The sequence below is a fragment of the Lampetra planeri genome, chromosome 12 (genome assembly GCF_965212315.1).
Source record: "Lampetra planeri chromosome 12, kcLamPlan1.2.h2, whole genome shotgun sequence".
Lineage (NCBI taxonomy): Eukaryota > Metazoa > Chordata > Hyperoartia > Petromyzontiformes > Petromyzontidae > Lampetra > Lampetra planeri.
The window spans coordinates 14961650-14982008 of NC_136118.1; the positions used below are offsets into that span (position 1 = coordinate 14961650).

Sequence of the window (20359 nt, forward strand, 5' to 3'; positions counted from 1 at the left end):
GCCCATGGGAAGAGAATGTTGTAAGATTTGTGAGGTGATCCACCAACCCCCACAGTCACCACTGTCTCCTCGTGAGTCAGATGGTCGCTTACGTTTAGCAGCAAAAACTGTGACGATTTAATAATCATACAGAAGCATCGTTCTGATAATATTGCAATCTTGAAGCCAGAAGGTTCTGCGATTATCAGCAAGCAAAGACCTTTACAATGGTCTTACCAGGATACTCCAGTTTCCTTCCACACGTATCATCAACACACATTAACGAAGTTGGCCAAACATGACAATATAGGGCCACAGAGCTTGGACAATAGTTGGCCACGCCGGTTCTGGCTGCCTTCCCGCTCGTCCGTGGATGCCCGTGCCCCCGAGTCGAGCGACCGCCACTCGTGATATACGGCTGTGGCTCTGCTTGTGGCTCTCCTCGAGTCCCCCTGCCGTGAGAGCGAGGGGCGGCGCACCTGAAGAAGCCGTCGCTGTGCAGGATGGCCAGGCCCTCGTGCCAGTAGACCTTGCGCGCTCGGCGAATCCGAAACGTGCTGGCACGGGCATAGCTCACGTCACAGTCGGGGTCTGTGGCCTGCTTCCCCAAAGGCCTCCTCACAACTCCTAGCACCTGAAAATGTCAGGAAATATAAAATAAAACTATTAATAATTACAATAATAAAACAATAAAGAAGCAACACAGACAACAGCATCGTTGCTCGCAACATGATTTGATTCGCGACTGCGCTGTCAACGTCGCGACGCCGTGATAGGATCGACCAATCGGATCTCTCGCAGGGCAGTGCCATCCTTCACGTCAATGAAGACCCACGGAAGCATATATCACAGAGCTCCTTCTGAGGTACTTTTAAGTGACCTCGGCACTACACAGCAATTTTCCACGCCCTCTACATATGAGAGGAATGTTCGTTGTACAGTCATTGATGACCGGGTTGCTGAGACCATTAACCACTACAATTGAGAACCCTGGTCAATCACACGTGACCCAACGTTTCAGCCGTGCCGATTCGGCGCTCTGAGAAACCTCTCGGAGCAACATAACCGCAACAGGACGTCACCGCGAGACGACGTCACCGCAACAGGACGTCACCGCGAGACGACGTGACCGCGAGACGACGTCACCGCGAGACGACGTCACCGCGAGACGACGTCACCGCGAGACGACGTCACCGCGAGACGACGTCACCGCGAGACGACGTCACCGCGAGACGACGTCACCGCGAGACGACGTCACCGCGAGACGACGTCACCGCGAGACGACGTCACCGCGAGACGACGTCACCGCGAGACGACGTCACCGCGAGACGACGTCACCGCGAGACGACGTCACCGCGAGACGACGTCACCGCGAGACGACGTCACCGCGAGACGACGTCACCGCGAGACGACGTCACCGCGAGACGACGTCACCGCGAGACGACGTCACCGCGAGACGACGTCACCGCGAGAAGTCGTCACCGCGAGACGACGTCACCGCGAGACGACGTCACCGCGAGACGACGTCACCGCGAGACGACGTCACCGCGAGACGACGTCACCGCGAGACGACGTCACCGCGAGACGACGTCACCGCGAGACGACGTCACCGCGAGACGACGTCACCGCGAGACGACGTCACCGCAAGACGACGTCACCGCGCAGCGTTCAACTCTGCGTCCGCGAGCTGCGCTCGGGAACCGCGGCGCCACCCCGAGCCGGTTCAACGCCGTTGGCTGAGCGTGGCCACGAGCACCTGGCGCTCAATCTGAGCCACGCTGATGAGCAGGCGCGCGATGAGCCGCGACCAGAAGCCCACTGGCGTGAAGCCCATCTGCACGAGGCGGCGGACGGTCATCGTCTTCTTGCCGTCGTCTTCCAACACCGGAAGCAGCTGCAGGCCGGGCCTCTCCGGCATGAGGTGGGGCAGCAGGAAGCTGCAGCAGCAGCAGCAGCGTTCGCAAGGAGCAGGGAGTTGGAAAATCATCATCAGCAAGCAGTCTTAAAATCGGACACAACACTTACTTACATTCCTAGGTGAGAAATCATGGTAAGATTATGTTGTTTGTGTCAGGAACCAGAAAGATTTACAAAACAAGCATGTCGCCTGTGATATAATCTGTGCCGATGTCAAATATCATTCAGGCGTCATCACAGTGCGGGCATTCCTGGGTTCAGTAAGGTATTTAAACAAACCAATGGACAAACATCGAGATGGATAGTTCGTTAGCCTCTACTTATACGTAAGTGTCATAAAATCAATGCAACGATTGTTTAGTGCACGGCGTTTAAGACGTGACTGAATGATGCGATTGATTTAAAAATAGGTGAAAGCCGCCCGATTTGCACGATCACTTTATGATCAAGCTAAACCTGAGAAACTAGAGACGGAAATTGATTGAACAATGAAATGTATGCGAGCAGTCTTCCAATCAAAGTCCACGTGACCGCGGCTCTCCACACACTGACAACGACCGTGATAGCGAGGGCACGTGACGTGAACGTAGTGGACGTGGGGCTCACGAGGCCACCACCTTCGTGCTCTTCCTCCACTTACGTTCGTCACGAGCCACGGTGCTCAACTTTTACTTTCCTCGCTCTCGCGGCGCACCACCCTGCGTCGGCTCGTGCGAGCGCGCCCCACCCGTGGCGGGGGAGGTGCCCCACCTGTCGTGCTGCAGGGGCAGCATCATCTCGAAGAGCAGCAGCAGCTGCAGGAGCTGCTCCTGGTGCCTCGCGGGAACGCCGGCGGCCGCCAGCGCCGACACGATGGCTTCCCGGGGCCGCGTGGCGCCCTGGCCGGGCCCCGACCCCACGCCGCGCAGCGTGCCCTCCAGGCAGTGCGCCAGCCAGCCCCCGTGCAGGAAAAGCACCTCTCCCAGGCCCCAGCTGCAGTCCGGGAAGTGCAGCAGCGCCCCCACCTCTGACAGGAACTGCACCGCTGCGGGGGGGGGGGGGGGGGCGGATGAGGAGGGGGGGGGGCGTGGAGAGGGGGGCACGCGCTCGGCCAGAGGCGGAGGAACCGCTGTCGCGCCCGGAGTTCCCCATCACTAAGCAGCGGCAGCTTCGCCCGCCGGTAGCCTAGCGCTGGCGCCGAGGGTTGGTGGATCGCACACGGATGTTGCGGCACTCCCTTCCCGTGGGCGCCGAGGTTCCATACCCTGGCTCGCCGGAGAAAGCGGTACGGCAAGTGAACTAATAACCGTCTGTTTCCATCTGCCCGGGGGATAGAGTGTTGCCCCCTCGCGCGAGGCGTGGCGTTTCTCTGGGTGGTCCGGTTCCCTCCCACACGTATAATAAGCACGACTCATCATTAACGGGCTGAAAACATCGCTAAATCAAAACTCAATGAAGCACAACCCTCCTCAAAAAAGTCCAACGACTCAGCATAGCTTTCTTGGACAAATAAGTAGAAATAATAAAGGTGATTGGTGATCCAGCACTCACAAATTCACTTCGGTCACTCTCTCACCAGTCGTCAGTCGCCCCCTTATCACTCTCCTACCGCTACGACAGCACGGTGACTGTTCCCGTGACCTTCACTCGTTCATTCCTCCAGCCATGTTGATGGCTCGGCCGACAGACCGACTGCATCTTCTCACCCACACAGTCGGTCACAACAACACTCATTGACTGACCCACTCACCCACTCGATCACCGCAACACTCACCCACTCGCTCACCACACTGCAGATCACAGCAACACTCACCCACTCACCCACTCGCTCACCACACTGCAGATCACAACAACACTCACCCACTCACCCACTCGCTCACCACACTGCAGATCACAACAACACTCACCCACTCACCCACTCGCTCACCACACTGCAGATCACAGCAACACTCACCCACTCACCCACTCGCTCACCACACTGCAGATCACAACAACACTCACCCACTCACCCACTCGCTCACCACACTGCAGATCACAGCAACACTCACCCACTCACCCACAAGCTCACCACACTGCAGATCACAGCAACACTCACCCACTCACCCACTCGCTCACCACACTGCAGATCACAGCAACACTCACCCACTCACCCACTCGCTCACCACACTGCAGATCACAACAACACCCACCCACTTGCTCACCACACTGCAGATCACAGCAACACTCACCCACTCACCCACTCGCTCACCACACTGCAGATCACAGCAACACTCACCCACTCACCCACTCGCTCACCACACTGCAGATCACAACAACACCCACCCACTCACCCACTCGCTCACCACACTGCAGATCACAGCAACACTCACCCACTCACCCACTCGCTCACCACACTGCAGATCACAACAACACCCACCCACTCACCCACTCGCTCACCACACTGCAGATCACAACAACACTCACCCACTCACTCACCACACTGCAGATCACAGCAACACCCACCCACTCACCCACTCGCTCACCACACTGCAGATCACAACAACACTCACCCACTCGCTCACCACACTGCAGATCACAACAACACTCACCCACTCACCCACTCGCTCACCACACTGCAGATCACAGCAACACCCACCCACTCACCCACTCGCTCACCACACTGCAGATCACAACAACACTCACCCACTCGCTCACCACACTGCAGATCACAGCAACACTCACCCACTCACCCACTCGCTCACCACACTGCAGATCACAGCAACACTCACCCACTCACCCACTCGCTCACCACACTGCAGATCACAACAACACCCACCCACTCACCCACTCGCTCACCACACTGCAGATCACAGCAACACCCACCCACTCACCCACTCGCTCACCACACTGCAGATCACAGCAACACTCACCCACTCACCCACTCGCTCACCACACTGCAGATCACAACAACACCCACCCACTCACCCACTCGCTCACCACACTGCAGATCACAGCAACACTCACCCACTCACCCACTCGCTCACCACACTGCAGATCACAGCAACACCCACCCACTCACCCACTCGCTCACCACACTGCAGATCACAGCAACACTCACCCACTCACCCACTCGCTCACCACACTGCAGATCACAATGCTTCTCTTTCTGCTTCTTCCTTCACGCTGCTCGACATTTGAATTCCCATCATCGTCTCTTTTCCCCCCAAGCTCCTACAATAACAAGACCCTCACTCAATCCGAGACACGTGTTGACTCTTAGCCATGACGTCATTGACAGCGCTGTTTGTTTTCTTCCCCGTGGCATTGCACGACCGAGCCCGAGGGTGGCGGCGATCGCGGCCGTGGTGGAACGCGGCCCCAGCCGGTCACCTCGCTGCAGGTCGTCGTGCGAGTAGGAGAAGTCGTTCCCCGGGGTGCTCTCCGCCAGCGCCCGCAGCTCCTCGCGCGTCAGCACCTGCGGCAGCACCTCCGCCACGCGGCGCTGGCGCTCCGCCTGCACCGCGTCGTGCAGCGCGATGTAGCTCCTGGGCACCTGCGCGGCGCACGGAGGGGCGAGCCGCGGTCCGTGAACCCGTCTCGTCACTCCGTCTCCGGGGCCTTTGCCCTCTTGGCATATTCCCTCCTTTGGGTGCCATTCCAGCACCAGGCTTGTCTACGTCCCGGCGGTAACTCGGGTTCCGACAAAGCAAAACGCGCTCTGCCCAAGCCGGCTTGCCGGTCGTTGTTAACCGTCGCTGTGATCCCTCTCATTCGCCTTTCTTCACCTATCCACGCGGCCGCTCTCCCCGTCCCCGGGGTCCGTAAGCATCTCCCCGCATCGTATGAGGCTGTCCAGCTCATGCCAAGGCTTAAGACGAGAATATGTAAATACAAATCCTGCTGCCCTCCCTCTGCCTCCAAATCCACTCCCCCCGCCCCGCATCATGACGCGAGGAGCGCACGGAACGACGCTGCTACAGCATGGAGAGGAGCGCGATGGAGCGCGACGCGGAGCGCGGGCGGTCTCACCAGGCGCCCCAGGAGCCGCTGGTTGGGAACGGCGCTGCCCCCGTCCTTTATGCCGCACGCCGCCCAGAAGATCAACTTCCGCAGGTCGTCGATGCCAGCGAGAGACTGGCACGACACTTCGCTGGCGCACGCGAGCCGGCAGGAGACAAACATCGCGGCGAGTTATTAAGTGGAATTCTCAACGCCAAGTCGCATTTACTACAGACCATTCGGATTCGGTCATCCCCGCGCGGTCGTCACAAGAGCCACGCTGCTCGGACGTTTCCCGCGGCCTCGCTGCCACGCAGCGAGATCCCCCGCGCTTCCGGAATCGTGAAAATCTCCGCACACGCTGCTGTGTGGGCGTTGGCACTCCTGGACATCTGAACGCATCTGCAATCGTCGCGCTCCTCTTCTCCCTCCCCGTCTCCCTTAAACACTGATTGACCGGATCCCTTAAACAGCGGCCGCCTCCTCCGCCGCCCCACCTCTCCGCCACAAACGCTCCACGATCGAAACGAGGCGTTACGAACCAGATGTGCTTGCAGTCAACGCTGGGGTAGCCGCTCAAGCTCCGGCCACTCGGATCGCAGCACAGGCTGAGCACGTGGGCCTTGAGGGTGGCCAGCCTCTCGCCCATGAAGCGCTTGGGCAGGCGGTCCAGGTGTGTCCCCACCACGATCACCGCCGCGTGCGGGGCCCGCGCCTGCCAGGGGAGAGACGCTCGCAGTCGGGCCCGGCTCCAGCTCCGCTCGGGGAGAGGGGGGGCCGCTAGAGCCGTCGTGTTGGGGGGGGGGAGGGGCACCGTAACAGCGATTCCCACCGTGGTGGTACCACAGGGACATTTGGTGGTGCAGGGCCCACCCAGCGCCGGCCCTGTTCAGTCGTAGGCGGCTACACTGCATCCAAATGAGTACGGACTCGTGTGGTTAATGCAGACTTGATGCCTGTGTGGTTAACGCAGACTTGATGCAGCCTTGCAATAGGTGTCTGTTTGGCGTGTGAACATCTGAACACCTCCTGCATTACTGCAGAAATGCGTAAAGCCGATTCATCCGTCATCATTTTGAAACCGGAAAAAAGGGTCCCACACAGAAGGTGAGAGCGCGAGGGTCGCGGGACACACGTGACCCTCGTCCAATCCCAAGGCACGGTAGACGCCCGGCCGACACTCGCCTGGATGGTGAGCAGCCAGTGGTGCAGGCTCAGCACTCCCTCCTCGCCCAGCGCCAGGTTCCACACGAGCAGGTAGAGCGCCCGGTCGGTGCACAGGCAGCGGTGCACGGGCAGCGCGCTCGCCGTGCCGCCCACGTCCCACACCGAGAAGCGGATCTTCTCCACCTGCCCCTCGCCACCGCAGCGCCACCGCAGACACACAGATCCCCCGCGTGGCCTTAGCAGACTGTCGGGGTAAGTGCCGTTAGCGAGCACCCACGACAGGCCAGGACGACGCAAGAGGGGGTGTGCGGCCAGCACTGCGCCCGGCGGCGAAGCAACGATAGTTTTCTGCGCAAGCAGCGCAGACCGCGCTGTTTCATCTCCACCGGCGTCGCTCCGAGCGGGAAGCACACCTTGAGGTCGGCGAGGCCCAGGGGCCGCTGCAGGTCCCAGGTGCTGAGCACGATGGGCACGTCGGGGTAGCCGCCCGAGACCGGTGGCGGCGGCGGCTTCCGCCGTTGTCTCAGCGACGAGAGGAGCGACGTCTTCCCCTGGTGCGAGGGGCCAACCACCATGAGCTTGAGGGAGTAGCAGTGCTGCGAGCGGCGCTGCTGGGCCCGCAGGTAGGCCAAGATGCCCGGCGTGCCTGCAGTGGCAACGCGGATTTCATAATAATTATAATAATGCAACAGCAAAATACGCGTCGATATAATAATGACGATAATATTTGTATTTAGAGTTTAACATGCCTCAGAAATTCAAAGTGCTTTACATCGTATCTCATCTCAAGCATTGTAAGGGCACCCCTAGCGGCAGTTATCCCTGCGTGGCACGAGGTGACTTCGGCAGCAGCCTGCAAGAGGGCATGAGGGCATGAGGGCATAAGTCTGCCAGGAGAGGGGAGGGCGATGATGCCGTGTGTAAAACCAATGGAATATTCCGTTCAAACGTTCACTGTACCTTGCAGACAAACATTAAACCAATGATCTTAGCTAAATGAGATTTTCAGGAAACATCCAACTCTGACGAACGTGGAGACATTTCTTTGATTGTACGCTCCGAGGGGGGGGTGGCTGTTGTGCCACCGCACCGTTGGGGTCACGTAAGAGGTGAGCAGGGACATTGGAGATCTCCAGCTCGTCGATCTCCAGCAGCCACAGGTTGCCGAGGCTGCCCAGCGCGTGCGGCAGCTCGCGGACGCCCGGGTTCCTGCATCACCACGGTTACCATCACCACGGTTACCATCACCACGGTTACCATCACCACGAGAGGTCGGAACACGCGCAGCGTCTCCTCCCCACAACCTCAAGCCACTCCACGGCAGAGGCACCCGGCTGGGCAGTCGCCTTCCCACTTAGTTCCCGTCCAGCTCCTTGTGGCCTGGGCGAGCTCCCTCCGCCTCCTCGTCGCCCCTCCTTGGCCCTGTCCCTCCTCCCGCTGTCCCACGTCAGCTTCACCGTTTCTTTTACGCGTCACCTTTCTTTGTTGACACCCGACGACGATGACGATGATGATGCTGCTGGATGCAATCACCAGCGAAACGTCGTACAACAACATTGGCACTGGCTTACTTGCGTTTCAATGCTCTTGCCCTGGTTTGTGCTGAAATAAACGAATCAATTGTCACCTTTGCTCATGAGACAACTTGATTTAACTTACTATCGGGTAATGGACGGCTACAAGTAAAAATTCACATTACACCTACACGACGATTGAACTCTAAAGAACTTAGTGATGACTCATCGTCGCCTTTGTGTTTGAGATGAGTTTTCACCGCGTCAACCCATCTGCGGTTCCTCCTTACGCTTCCAAGTCGCTCTCTCTCCACGACTCGCTCTCTCTCTGGTCGCTCTCTCTCTACGAGTCCCTCTCTGCACACCTGCGAGAGAGAACTGGGCGGTGCCGGTGCGTTCAAAGTTGACATCACGATTGTGTTAGACGTGAACGGTGGCTGACAACCTGCGGGGCGCACCTGGAGAGGTAGAGCTCCTGCAAAGCGAGGAGGGAGCCGATGGAAGAAGGAACGCTGTCCAAAAAGTTGCTGCTCAGGTTGAGGGCTTCCAGCGTGCTCCCCAGAAAGTCCGGTAAGTCCAGAAGCACACCTGCAAAGCGCACAAAAGCATCACAGTGGACACGGCTGTCGCGATTCGACGATTCACCAATTAAAATCGATTCTTACATTCACAACATGTGCCATATTGTGCATCTGCAAATCAGTTGTTTCCCAATAATGTGCCGTCTGCAAACTGCGAATGGACACACTGCAGCCACTTTAGATTCTTCCTGCACGACATTCGTGGCCTTAAAAAATATATAAAAACACAATAGGCGACGTTTCAGACAATGGCCCTTCTTCATAGCGCACAGAGAGGCCAGAGACGTAGAGCCAATCACAAATCAAATTATCGTCCCATACATATTGTGGCAAAGTAACTACGCAGACGATACATCTCCTTCACACGGCCATCCCTCCACACATCCCATCGACCGCATGGTCGTCTGGGAGGAGGTGGTTCGTTACGTCCGTACAAGAAAATGCCTTCCAGAGTCACTGAGACCTCTGCGTGTCAAAAACGGATTCTACATCTCCACTCTTTGACACGCATCTGAAAGAAGTGTTTGTTGTGAATGGCAGCGCCATTGTAAACGTCGAGAGACGACGGCCACACGGGACGGCGCTAGCCGGGCCCCCTCGAGGAGCGCTGGGATCCAGCAAAACGTGGCGAGGGCAATTCCTGGATCCCCCTCAGCTTAGTCCACGAAGCAGATTAGCAACGTAAATATCATAGCCACTTGAAGCTACGTTAGCTACGGTGTCTGCTGCTGCTGCTGCTGGGCGATGCTCACACCTTCCGTTGGGTGTCTCAGCTTCCTGGTGATGAACGCGACGAGCCGGTTCCTGCTCCCGCTGCCGCCGCTGCCGCTGCTCCTGCTGCCGGAGTTCACCGCCACGGCAGAGATCAACGCTGGGTCACGTTCACCGCCACGGCTAAAGCAGGACGCACCACCGCGGTCCGGCCGTCCACCGCTAACCGGCCGCGGCGAGCGAGCGAGGGTTGAACGCTTCCCGGCGCTCGCCGCTCGTTGGAGAGGTCCACGGTTGGAATCCGGCGGTCCGCGCCGGTTTTTGGCATGGAGCACGTAAACCGAACACGACTCCGCACCGCCGTCCACTTCACAGCAGCAGCAACAGCAGCAGGCACCATCGGTGCACCATCAGTGCCTGCTGCTGTTGCTGCTTATTATAAGGCAACCACACAAAACTGTGGTTGCCTTATAATAAGTTAGTACAATGGTTTTAGCACTACTAGAATAGAACCTTAATACTACAGTGCATGCATAAAGGGCTGAAGAAGAATTACAGCATTCCTCTCTACGAGTTTTCTTTCTTTGTTTTTTTGCAAATGCCCTTGACGTTAAATAATTAATTGAGAAGGTGACTCGTGAGGGTTTATGGATCTGTGTACGAGTCTACGGATCTATGTGCGAGTCTACGGGTCTGTGTGCGAGTCTATGGGTCTGTGTGTGAGTCTACGAGTCCCTGTTTGAGTCTACTGGTCTGTGTGTGAGTCTACGGGTTCTGTGCAAGTGTACAGGTCTCTGTGCGAGTCTATGGGTGTCTGAGTGATCGCATGTCCACTGTGATTCTATGGCTCTCTGTGTGAACTCTGTCAACGTTCTCTGAGGGCACGAGTGGTTCACACTCCCTGTGCTCTGAAGCCAGCAGCTGGATTCACAACTTGGACATCGGATTTGAGTCGCTACTCAACTCAAATGAATAAGGAGGAAGCAGCGGCAGCACACCTGAACAAAGATGGTTGCTTGCCAATGTAGTTTTGTGACAAGTCGAGGGTCTGCAGCTTGCAGCACGTCCACATCCGCGCAGGAGGAATGCCCAGCAGATGATTATCAGAGAGATTCAAACTCTGCAACTCCTGTGCACAAATGTTGGACAGTGGGGAAATGATTGTCCGACATGCAGCAGGATTTCGCAAACAATGTCACGAGTCATAGTTGATCTTTGGGTCGGATCGCCTCAGTACAATGTCTGTCGTACACCCTCCTCCACCCGACATGGTCGATTAATACAGGTGCCACGTGATGAAGAATCGTGGTCGGTGTATTGCCGCGTCAGCAGCAGCACCACCGATGTGGCGTTGGAGAGTGCGCAGCGTTTAACGCCACACCGGCGGCACTACTCCTCCTGGAGCAGTCGGGGTGATTGGTGATCCTGCACTCACCATTTCACTCCGCCCACCTCACTCACCGGCGGTCAGCCGCCTCATTATCGCTCTTCTACCGCTACTACTAGCTTGATTGGCGTTCCCGTGAACCTCACTCGTTGATTCCTCCACCCTCGGTTCTACCAGACACCGACTGTGTCGTCTCATCCACCACACTGAGAGTCACAAATCACCCACTCACCACACTGCAGGTCACAATCACCCACTCACACACCAACTCACCCACCCACCCACTCACCCACCCGCCCACTCACCCACTCAACTCACCACACTGTGGGTCACACCCACCCACTCACCTACTCACCCACCCACTCACCCACCCACTCACCCACCCACCCACTCGCCACACTGCGGGTCACAGCCACACACCCACCCACCCACTCACCCACCCACCCACTCACCCACTCACCCACCCACCCACTCACCCACTCACCCACCCACTCACCCACTCACCCACTCACCCACCCACTCACCCACCCACCCACTCACCCACTCACCTACTCACACACCCACTCACTCACACACGCACCCACCCACTCACCCACTCACCCACCCACTCACCCACTCACCCACCCACCCACTCACACACCCACTCACTCACACACGCACCCACCCACTCACCCACTCGCCCACTCGCCCACTCGCCCACTCACCCACTCACTCACCCACCCACCCACTCACCCACCCACTCACCCACTCACCCACTCACCCACCCACTCACCCACTCACCCACCCACTCACCCACCCACCCACTCACCCACTCACCCACTCACCCACCCACTCACCCACCCACCCACTCACCCACCCACCCACTCACCCACTCACACACCCACTCACTCACACACGCACCCACCCACTCGCCCACTCGCCCACTCACCCACTCACCCACCCACTCACCCACTCACCCACTCACCCACCCACTCACCCACTCACCCACTCACCCACCCACCCACTCACCCACTCACCCACCCACCCACCCACTCACCCACTCACCCACCCACCCACCCACTCACCCACCCACTCACCCACTCACCCACTCACCCACTCACCCACTCACCCACTCGCCACACTGCGGGTCACAGCGCTTCTCTTTCTGCTTCTTCCCTCGCACCGCTCCACTTTGTGATTCCCTCCCATTCGTCTCTTTCCCCCCAAGCGCTCACAATAACCTCGGTTCAATTTCACGAAACGCGTCACACTCTCTCTTCTCCGTGACAACTCTGACGGTGCTGTTTGTCTCTGGCCGCTTGGCGTTTCGGGCCGTCGGGCGGCGCGTTGCTCATCGGGGCCGCACCGTGAGCTGCAGGATGGCCGCCGGGAGCTCGGCGAGGGCGTTGTTGCTGAGGTCGAGCTCCTGCAGGGTGCTCTCCCAGTGCAGCTGGAAGCTCTCCCCAATCTCCTCCAGCTGGTTGTGAGTCGCCTTCAGCTGCACCTGCGCGTGGATAACGGGAGACGACTCCTCATTGGTAAGGGAGACGTACGACGATTCCTCGTTGATACCTGGGATAGGCCCCGTCATGATCCGGGCCAGTTTTTGTCGTGTGAACCCTCCACCACCCGATGTAAAGCCGAACAAGTGAAGGTCAAAAAACCTGAAAGTCCCTGTTCTGACCAGAAGAAGCTCGAGGCGGTTTCGAGCGGCGCGTCGAATCCAATCGCAAAATGGCGGTGGTGAGAATCGTCGTCTCGTGTCTCTCGTCTCGTGTCTCTCGTCTCACGTCTCGTGTCTCGCGTCACGTGTCTCGCGTCTCGTGTCTCACGTCTCGTCGTCTCGTGTTTCGCCTCTCGTGTCTCATGTCACGTGTCTCGTGTCTCGCGTCTCTCGTCGCGTATGACGGACACCGAAGTGGTGACGCACCAGCGGACAGTGCCACGCCGGCGGGAATGCCTTGAGCTGATTGTGAGACACGTTGAGGCAGCGCAGTCCGTTGAGGAGCTGCAGGACTTCCTTGCGCAGCCCCCCCAGCTGATTGTACGACAGGTTCAGCACCTCCAGGTCTCTGCACTGCACCAGCCCCAGGGCTGCGCTCACACACGGCAGGCACGTCCCACGAGGCACCTCGAACCAACACGCGATGTGCATCATCATCATCGATGGGCCACCATCGATCCCCTTCTGGATGAAGGCGCCCCAAGCTAGCTGCCCGCCACCTCCCGTTGCACTGCGAAGAGCTTCTCGTGATCGTCAGACCGGGAGGCCAATGGCCACGTTGTGAAGGAGAACCTGGGATCCAGTGCTGCCACTGAATAACTCAGTGGAGTCCACATTCACTTACGAGACAAACATTTCACAGTCTGCCGAAAAAATTATGATCGATGATACATGTTCTTCTGCTTGTTTACCCAGAAAAGCCTCACTGAGTCTCAAGACACTTTTTTCAGGAGAGTCCTGCCAAGTTTTCACAGGAAGGGGGAGGGTGGGGGCGATATTGCTACTGTGCAATCCAAATTGAGTAATTTGCAAGTACAGTAATTGTGTGTTTTAGTATTGTCATATTGGACAATACCAGCTACATTGTATGAAAGAGACCCGAGTTGGGAGTTGAACCCACACCCCCCGTCTTGGTGCGGGGCACGAGTGTCGGCACTGCGTCACCCTGCCGCCCTCCCTGGCGTGGACGCTGATGTTGACTCTGCGGCTACTCCCGGAGCTGTAACCCACTGTGTGCATCACCTGCTCTCTCGGGGCAGCCAAACTCGCTCAGCTGATTGTGGGAGAGGTTCAGAGTCTTGAGGTTGGTCAGCAGGAACACCTCAGCAGGCAGGGAGAAGATGCAATTCATGGAGAGGTTGATTTCGGTCAACCTAGCCAATAGTGGTGCACAAGGTGATTCGGGAAAAAGAAACGTGAAGTTAGATCAATCTTTAAATTATTACACTTCATCGAGAAGTCATCCACTACTCCCCTTACTCACTCCCCATCCCTCTTGACCCCGCTGAGCCACGGGATATCACAACCAACGTCGCACCACACGGACGCCCGCTCCACACCCCGCGAGCATGGCCACCCCTCTCCCTCCCCGCCGCCCGCACCCCGAAGCCGCGTTAACTCTGAGAAGCGCCATTCCTCTGCGTCATTCGTTGAACTTAATGCTCTCGAGTGACCTGGGACGACCAGGCAGCGTTCATTAAAACGTCTCTCATATCCCCCGAGAGCGGTGAATTCACAACGAAGACGGCGCACGTCCCCAGGATCCCTCACCCAGTGCAGAAGATCTGCTGAGGTGTAACGCTGGGGAAACACGTCAGCTGATTGGAGGAGGCATCGAAAGCGCGGAGCATTTTCAGACCCCATGGCACCAAGGGCGGAAGTTCCTCCAGAAGGTTTTGAGACAAGTCCATCTCGACGAGGCTCTGGCTGATTTCAGCAATCCAGGAGATCTTCAGATTCTGCAGTTTCAAGCGCGACCATTTCACCACCAAGCCCTGAAAGTGAAAATATATGAGCACGTCAAAACGCGATCCAGTTATTTACTTCAAAGGGTACGTCAACATAATTATCAAGCATTCCAAATGTACCACACGTCCCACACTGCTTGGATGTTGACGCTTTTTCAGGAGTATCCTGCATTGGGATGTTTGGCCGATGGGAACCGAAGAACCCGGAAGAAACCCGCACAGCAAGGGGGAGAACATAAAGACACCACACGGAGAGACACACGGAGAGACACACAGAGAGACGCACGGAGAGACACCACACGGAGAGACACCACACGGAGAGACACCACACAGAGAGACGCAAGGAGAGACACCACACGGAGAGACACCACACGGAGAGACACCACACAGAGAGACGCACGAGTCAGGAATCGTAAAGCCCGATGTTTTTAAAGTCGGCAATGGCCCTTGCTTGAAGTGTTATTTTGGTCATTTCATGCTGCTACGCTGTGCAAGAGTAACGTTTCATTTCCCCATCACATTGTTCGGAGCGCAGCAGGACCGTCAGCTGTTTTTTCGCAGCGTCCCCGAGCAATGACGCGCACCGTCACGGTACGGCCCGGCACACAAACTATAACTCGCAAGGCATGACTTGCATTTTACTCGTGAAGATATCAACGTTTATATATGTATATATCTTTAACAACAGCTGCAGACATAACTGCGTGGCTATTACAACTTTGACGGTGCCGTTTGTTGCTGGCCCTTCCACGTTTCGGCCCTTTGAGGCTGCGCTCAGCGACTGCGTCGACTTGTTTCAACTCGTTCTGCAGTGCTCTCGCCAAAGCAGGATCTCGCAAACGACTGCAGTTTGTGTTATTTTTTTACATTCATAAAAACGTGCACATCGACTTCCCTTTGGCAATCCACTACTGAATGACGACTTCTTCACTGCCGTGGCCGATCATTGCTATAACTCGGTGGGCTCTCATGAAATTGTCTTTTCCGAGACCAAGGTTCTCTGCAAACCTCCCGGCTACCATCAAAGGTTTGTACACGAAGCCATACAAATATACAAACACAGACATAATTTCAACCGTGATGATGGGTACAAACTTAGTAATCATTGGAAAGATGTTATCAACCACGCAAAAAAGACTTAATCACAAATTTTTTGGACCATCTTATCTGACAGGCACTATTTTACTGTACTTTACCGAGTGTTAACATCCCCAGTTATTTTAACAGTACTCTCTTCATTGTTCAGCCAGCATTGGTATAAACATGGGCATTTTCGTTCTTTTGTCTATCATGTGTATCAGACCCCCCACTCCCCCTCTCTCTCCATTGTGTTGGCGTGTGCAGTAATTGGCCGCTTGCGCACAAGCGCTTCCACGTCCGTCGCCCACCCTTTGGCCTCGCCCCCCCCTCCCTCCCGATACGTTCCATTCATTGGCTACCATAGTCTGATGAGCTCCCCCTAAGTTTGTACCCATCATCATTTTCGTTCTTTTGTCTATCATGTGTATTAGACCTCCCCCTCCTCCTCTCTGCCCATTGTGTTGGCGGGTGCAGTGGCTGGCCGCTTGCGCACAATCGCTCCATTGTGTTGGCGTGTGCAGTAATTGGCCGCTTGGGCACAAGCGCTTCCACGTCCATCGCCCACCCTTTTGGCCTCGCCCCCCCCTCCCTCCCGATACGTTCCTTTCATTGGCTACCATAGTCTGATGAGCTCCCCCCTCCCTCTCCCTCCCCCCTCAACTCGCTTTTAAGGGATTACATCTTGAATCATTGCCTCACTTGATACAGCTAATCTGGCTGTGACGGTCCCACCTGATGACGGAGACTTGTGTTGCCTCCGAAACGTCGTGATTTTTGTTTTTATTTTATTTTACTTTCTACGTGACTTTACCGAAAAAACCTAAGAAGATGATTCATTGCAGTCACGAAAGCTTCAAATCTAGAATTCATGTGAGTTATTTGACCATACTTCACCACGCTGGTCAGTAGGGGTTGGTGAAGGCGGGGAGCGTAGATGCAGTATAGTGTACGGTACAACAATGCGCTGTGCTGCAATGCCGTTCCTGCTGCCCAAAACGGCGCCTGCGCAGCTTCTGTTTACCCCCCGGTGCTCGCCCATCCAAGTCCCATCCAGGCTCCACCCTGCTGAGGTTGCGAACTGTTATGGAGTGGGCCACGTGGCGGGCCCAATTAGTCAAAGGTCGTGCGTTAAGGTCACCTCCACGATTGATTCTTTAAATATCTCGGCTGGTATGTATCTCTTGTGCTCTAGCTGTACATTTTAATGCTTGCAAAGCTCACCGGCTGGCAGAGTTTGTGAATGCGTCTCAGCGAATTAAATAAACGGCAGCCAATTAAACTTAAGTTACCGTGGCAGGGCTCGATTTTCCCTTCGTAACTGGAAATGTTTTGCTGCAGGTGGTCGTTACAAATGTTGTGTACTCTTGTTAATTTTCAATAAAATAAAATACTTCCCCTGGCACCGTAACAGTGAAATGTGCAAATCCGCTGAGCCGACAAGTGGCTCAATGGGCTACGCAGCGAGCTGCCGTGTCCCACCCATTTTAGAAACGTCGGATTTTTGTTCACAGCACTGTATATGGGTGCGACAGCATTCGTAGCCTGTGAAATCAACGAATGTCGTGCGATCATCCTCACTTGTTGCAATGGCGAACGCATTTCTAACTTCACACGGACACGTTGAGGGAGGTATTGACACACAGAGGGAAACCATCCAACCCTCGATTGTGACATCTACCCGGGATCGTCTCCCGTATCCGCAATTCCAAAGAAGATCCCAGGCAAGGATTATTCATTATCGTGAAGCTCGCCACGAGAGGGAGAAGCGTGTGCAATCTGAATGTGGGCTCGTGGCGGGCATGGCCCTGCAGGGAAGGTCGACGCCTTTGCCTCCCTCGTCTGGTGACGGCCAAGAGGTCAGGGCCCGTGACCAAGCTCCGTGCCTTCGGTCGTTTGCGGGACTTACATTTTCTTCGTCACCATCGATCTCCGACGCACGATCAGAGGCATCTTCCGCCACGGACGCCTCCTCCTCCTCCTCCAGTGGAGCCGCCATCCCCGGCTCGGCGTTCATCCTCACGTCGCCCGCTGAGGCCACGGCCTTGCGATGCGCAGCAGCTCCAGCCGCGGCAGCCTCCAGCTCGGCTGTGAGACACGAGGCCGTCACCAATCAGACTAAAATCACGCAGAGATATTCGCAGCCAATCATTCATAATTATGATTTTTGAGTTAGGGGATGTGATGATTTGGCCAAATTTGTGTAGTTAAGACCCTACGCCACTCGACACAGCAACACACACAAAATACAAGTACATTCCTTAACACATCCCATCAGCCAAACAGCGTTCCGGGCAGCGCGCAACCCCACGGAGCGACATGGCAGCATCGTAAATCTCCGGGCCGGGTTAGTCGCTCAACGTCTCATCGGCAAGGGTCAGGCCCGCTCGAGCCAACGCTGGTGAACTGAACGAGATGCCCAAAGCCATGCGTGGAGGGGTGCGTCTGTGAAGGGGACTTGGGGTCTGGCGTCAGCGGAGGGCAACGGCAAAGCGCCGAGGGCACCTCGTGGAGTCCCTCCAAGGTGCCTGCACTTCCCGCGAGAGCGGACGTGGCGACGCATCCCGCCGCACCGCTGCACCGAGAGAGAAGCAGCCGTGCAACTGTGGCGTGAGGAGTGTGCCTAGAGCAGTGGTTCTTCTTCACCTTGACTGCAGCCTTGCACCCCCTTGGTTTGCATTCTGACCACAAGCATTGTGGTTAACGCAGACATGATTCCTTGTAAAAGATTTCAGTTTGGTGTTTTAACATCTTAACACCTGTTTTGTTGCCAGAAAGAACTGGGAAACCCTATTATCAATGTATAATGTTATTAAATACGTAGGGTTAATGAAACAAAGTAAGTTGCAACTTAACGTGCCCCGTGATCAATTTGTGTTTAGACCATTTACCTTCTCAAAACCTCTGGCGTGTCTCGCTGCCCCAGGCGGTGCGTGCGCCCCAGGCTGAGAAGACCCGCTGGCCTCGAGTGACGGTGGCACGCAGCTGCGGCCAGCTGCAACACGACGCGTGGAACGCACGAGAGCTCCCTTCAGACGTGGCCCTACTGCGGTGACGAGTAACAGCACAGACGGCGTTCACTCAGCACCATCAGCCGACAGCTCCACCCTGGCAGGGCGCGGGGTTGGTGCTGCGGCGCCAGTGGTGCCCCAGCGCAGAGAACAGACTCGTCACGCGCCAGGGCCGCCGTGTCACTACAGCCGTCACGCCAACTCCTCGCAGCAGCAGCAGCAGCAACACGCGACTCTCACCTGCGTCTCACCACAACAGCAGCAGCACGTGACCCTCACCTGCGAGACGCAGCTTTACCCGCGTCTCGACATCGCGAGCCGCATCTCCCGCGTGGCTCGCTGGCGCGGGGCGGTTTACTTCACCAGCTCCTCCATCCTCCTCCTCCACACGCGACACCTCGAGACTGCGAGTGGCCGGCGGTCCGCTCCCCTCCACCACCGAGTTCCACCACCGAGTTCCACCCCGTCCGCGTCACGGCTCTCGGCGACCGTCTGCGCTGCGGGGAGAGGCCGAGTGATGGGCCGACATGGTGGTGGGTGGTGGTGGTGGCGGTGATGCAGAAGAGAAAGGGGAAGTCCAAAGGGCTGCAACTGCTGCATCCTGGACAGCGACTTCCCCATTGCAGCGCGACCCCCCCCCCTCGCGTTGTGGGTACAGTGTCAGACACTCTGCCCACCGGATGGGAAACCGGTTTCGCCGTTCATTTGCCGCACGTGCTGATCGAAATGTCTCCGAGCGAGTGTCACAAGTTTTACCGAAAAGGTTCTGTAATAATGAGGGAGGGGGGGGGTGTCGTGATGGGAGTTGTGGAATGGGAGAGGGGGGCACCTCGTGGCCGGCTGGGGAGCTCCGTGCGCTGCTGCTGCTGCTCGTGGTGTGCAAACCCCGGGGTGGAACGGATGGGGGAGCGGAACGGATGGGGGAGCGGAACGGATGGGGGAGCGGAACGGATGGGGGAGCGGAACGGATGGGGGAGCGGAACGGATGGGGGAGCGGAACGGATGGGGGAGCGGAACGGATGGGGGAGCGGAACGGATGGGGGAGCGGAACGGATGGGGGAGCGGAACGGATGGGGGAGCGGAACGGATGGGGGAGCGGAACGGATGGGGGAGCGGAACGGATGAACGAAGCCGACCTGCTGCGTGACGCCACCACACCAACTATTTGCTTCAATAGAATAACTTTCTACGGAACCTTTTAGCCGTATCAAATTCATGAGACAAACAAGAGCATTAAAACATATAAGAGTATTTCCCCCCCTTTCTGGCAATAAAACAGGTGTTAAGATGTTCAAACACCAAACTGTATTGGTGCTTGCCAGCGTGTTTGTGTCTATGGTGTATTGCCATAACTATTTATTTGATCACTCGCGTGCAATTAGCGGTAGAACAGATGGACAGACGACAACTGAGTTTGGCAGCAGCGTTCATGAAATACATTTTGTGCTGCAGTATTGCAATGTAAACACTTGTGTGTGTGCTGTGCACTCTATGAACATGACCTGCAGATCGGAATTATTCCCGTAATTGCTTCGATTCTGCTCAGTAGTGTGGTTATGCTTTTTTATAGCTTTTGTTAAAAATGAATTAAACAATTCACGTTTAAAG

The 20359-nt window shown here is 56.5% G+C and overlaps 1 protein-coding gene across 3 annotated transcripts in view; it reads right to left on the reverse strand.

The window, feature by feature from the left end:
• The window catches only part of LRRK1 (leucine rich repeat kinase 1), a 29945-nt gene extending 10620 nt beyond the window's left edge, over nucleotides 1-19325 (reverse strand). The window contains exons 1-19 of one of the 3 annotated variants that reach the window (XM_078599637.1): nucleotides 19031-19325; nucleotides 18632-18735; nucleotides 17650-17828; nucleotides 14467-14690; nucleotides 13939-14069; nucleotides 13123-13286; nucleotides 12559-12696; nucleotides 10825-10955; nucleotides 9870-9949; nucleotides 8993-9122; nucleotides 8111-8229; nucleotides 7434-7666; nucleotides 7039-7203; nucleotides 6396-6568; nucleotides 5884-6004; nucleotides 5245-5407; nucleotides 2647-2920; nucleotides 1736-1916; nucleotides 459-613 (exon numbers count right to left, since the gene is read on the reverse strand). In XM_078599637.1, the coding sequence (XP_078455763.1) occupies nucleotides 459-613; nucleotides 1736-1916; nucleotides 2647-2920; nucleotides 5245-5407; nucleotides 5884-6004; nucleotides 6396-6568; nucleotides 7039-7203; nucleotides 7434-7666; nucleotides 8111-8229; nucleotides 8993-9122; nucleotides 9870-9949; nucleotides 10825-10955; nucleotides 12559-12696; nucleotides 13123-13286; nucleotides 13939-14069; nucleotides 14467-14690; nucleotides 17650-17757 (2690 nt within the window). In that variant the 5' untranslated portion in view covers nucleotides 17758-17828; nucleotides 18632-18735; nucleotides 19031-19325. Of the gene's footprint in view, nucleotides 1-458; nucleotides 614-1735; nucleotides 1917-2646; nucleotides 2921-5244; nucleotides 5408-5883; nucleotides 6005-6395; nucleotides 6569-7038; nucleotides 7204-7433; nucleotides 7667-8110; nucleotides 8230-8992; nucleotides 9123-9869; nucleotides 9953-10824; nucleotides 10956-12558; nucleotides 12697-13122; nucleotides 13287-13938; nucleotides 14070-14466; nucleotides 14691-17649; nucleotides 17829-18631; nucleotides 18736-19030 lie in introns of all 3 variants that reach the window. The other 2 variants (XM_078599634.1, XM_078599635.1) reach the window with 2 other exon arrangements.
• Nucleotides 19326-20359: the final 1034 nt, after the last annotated feature.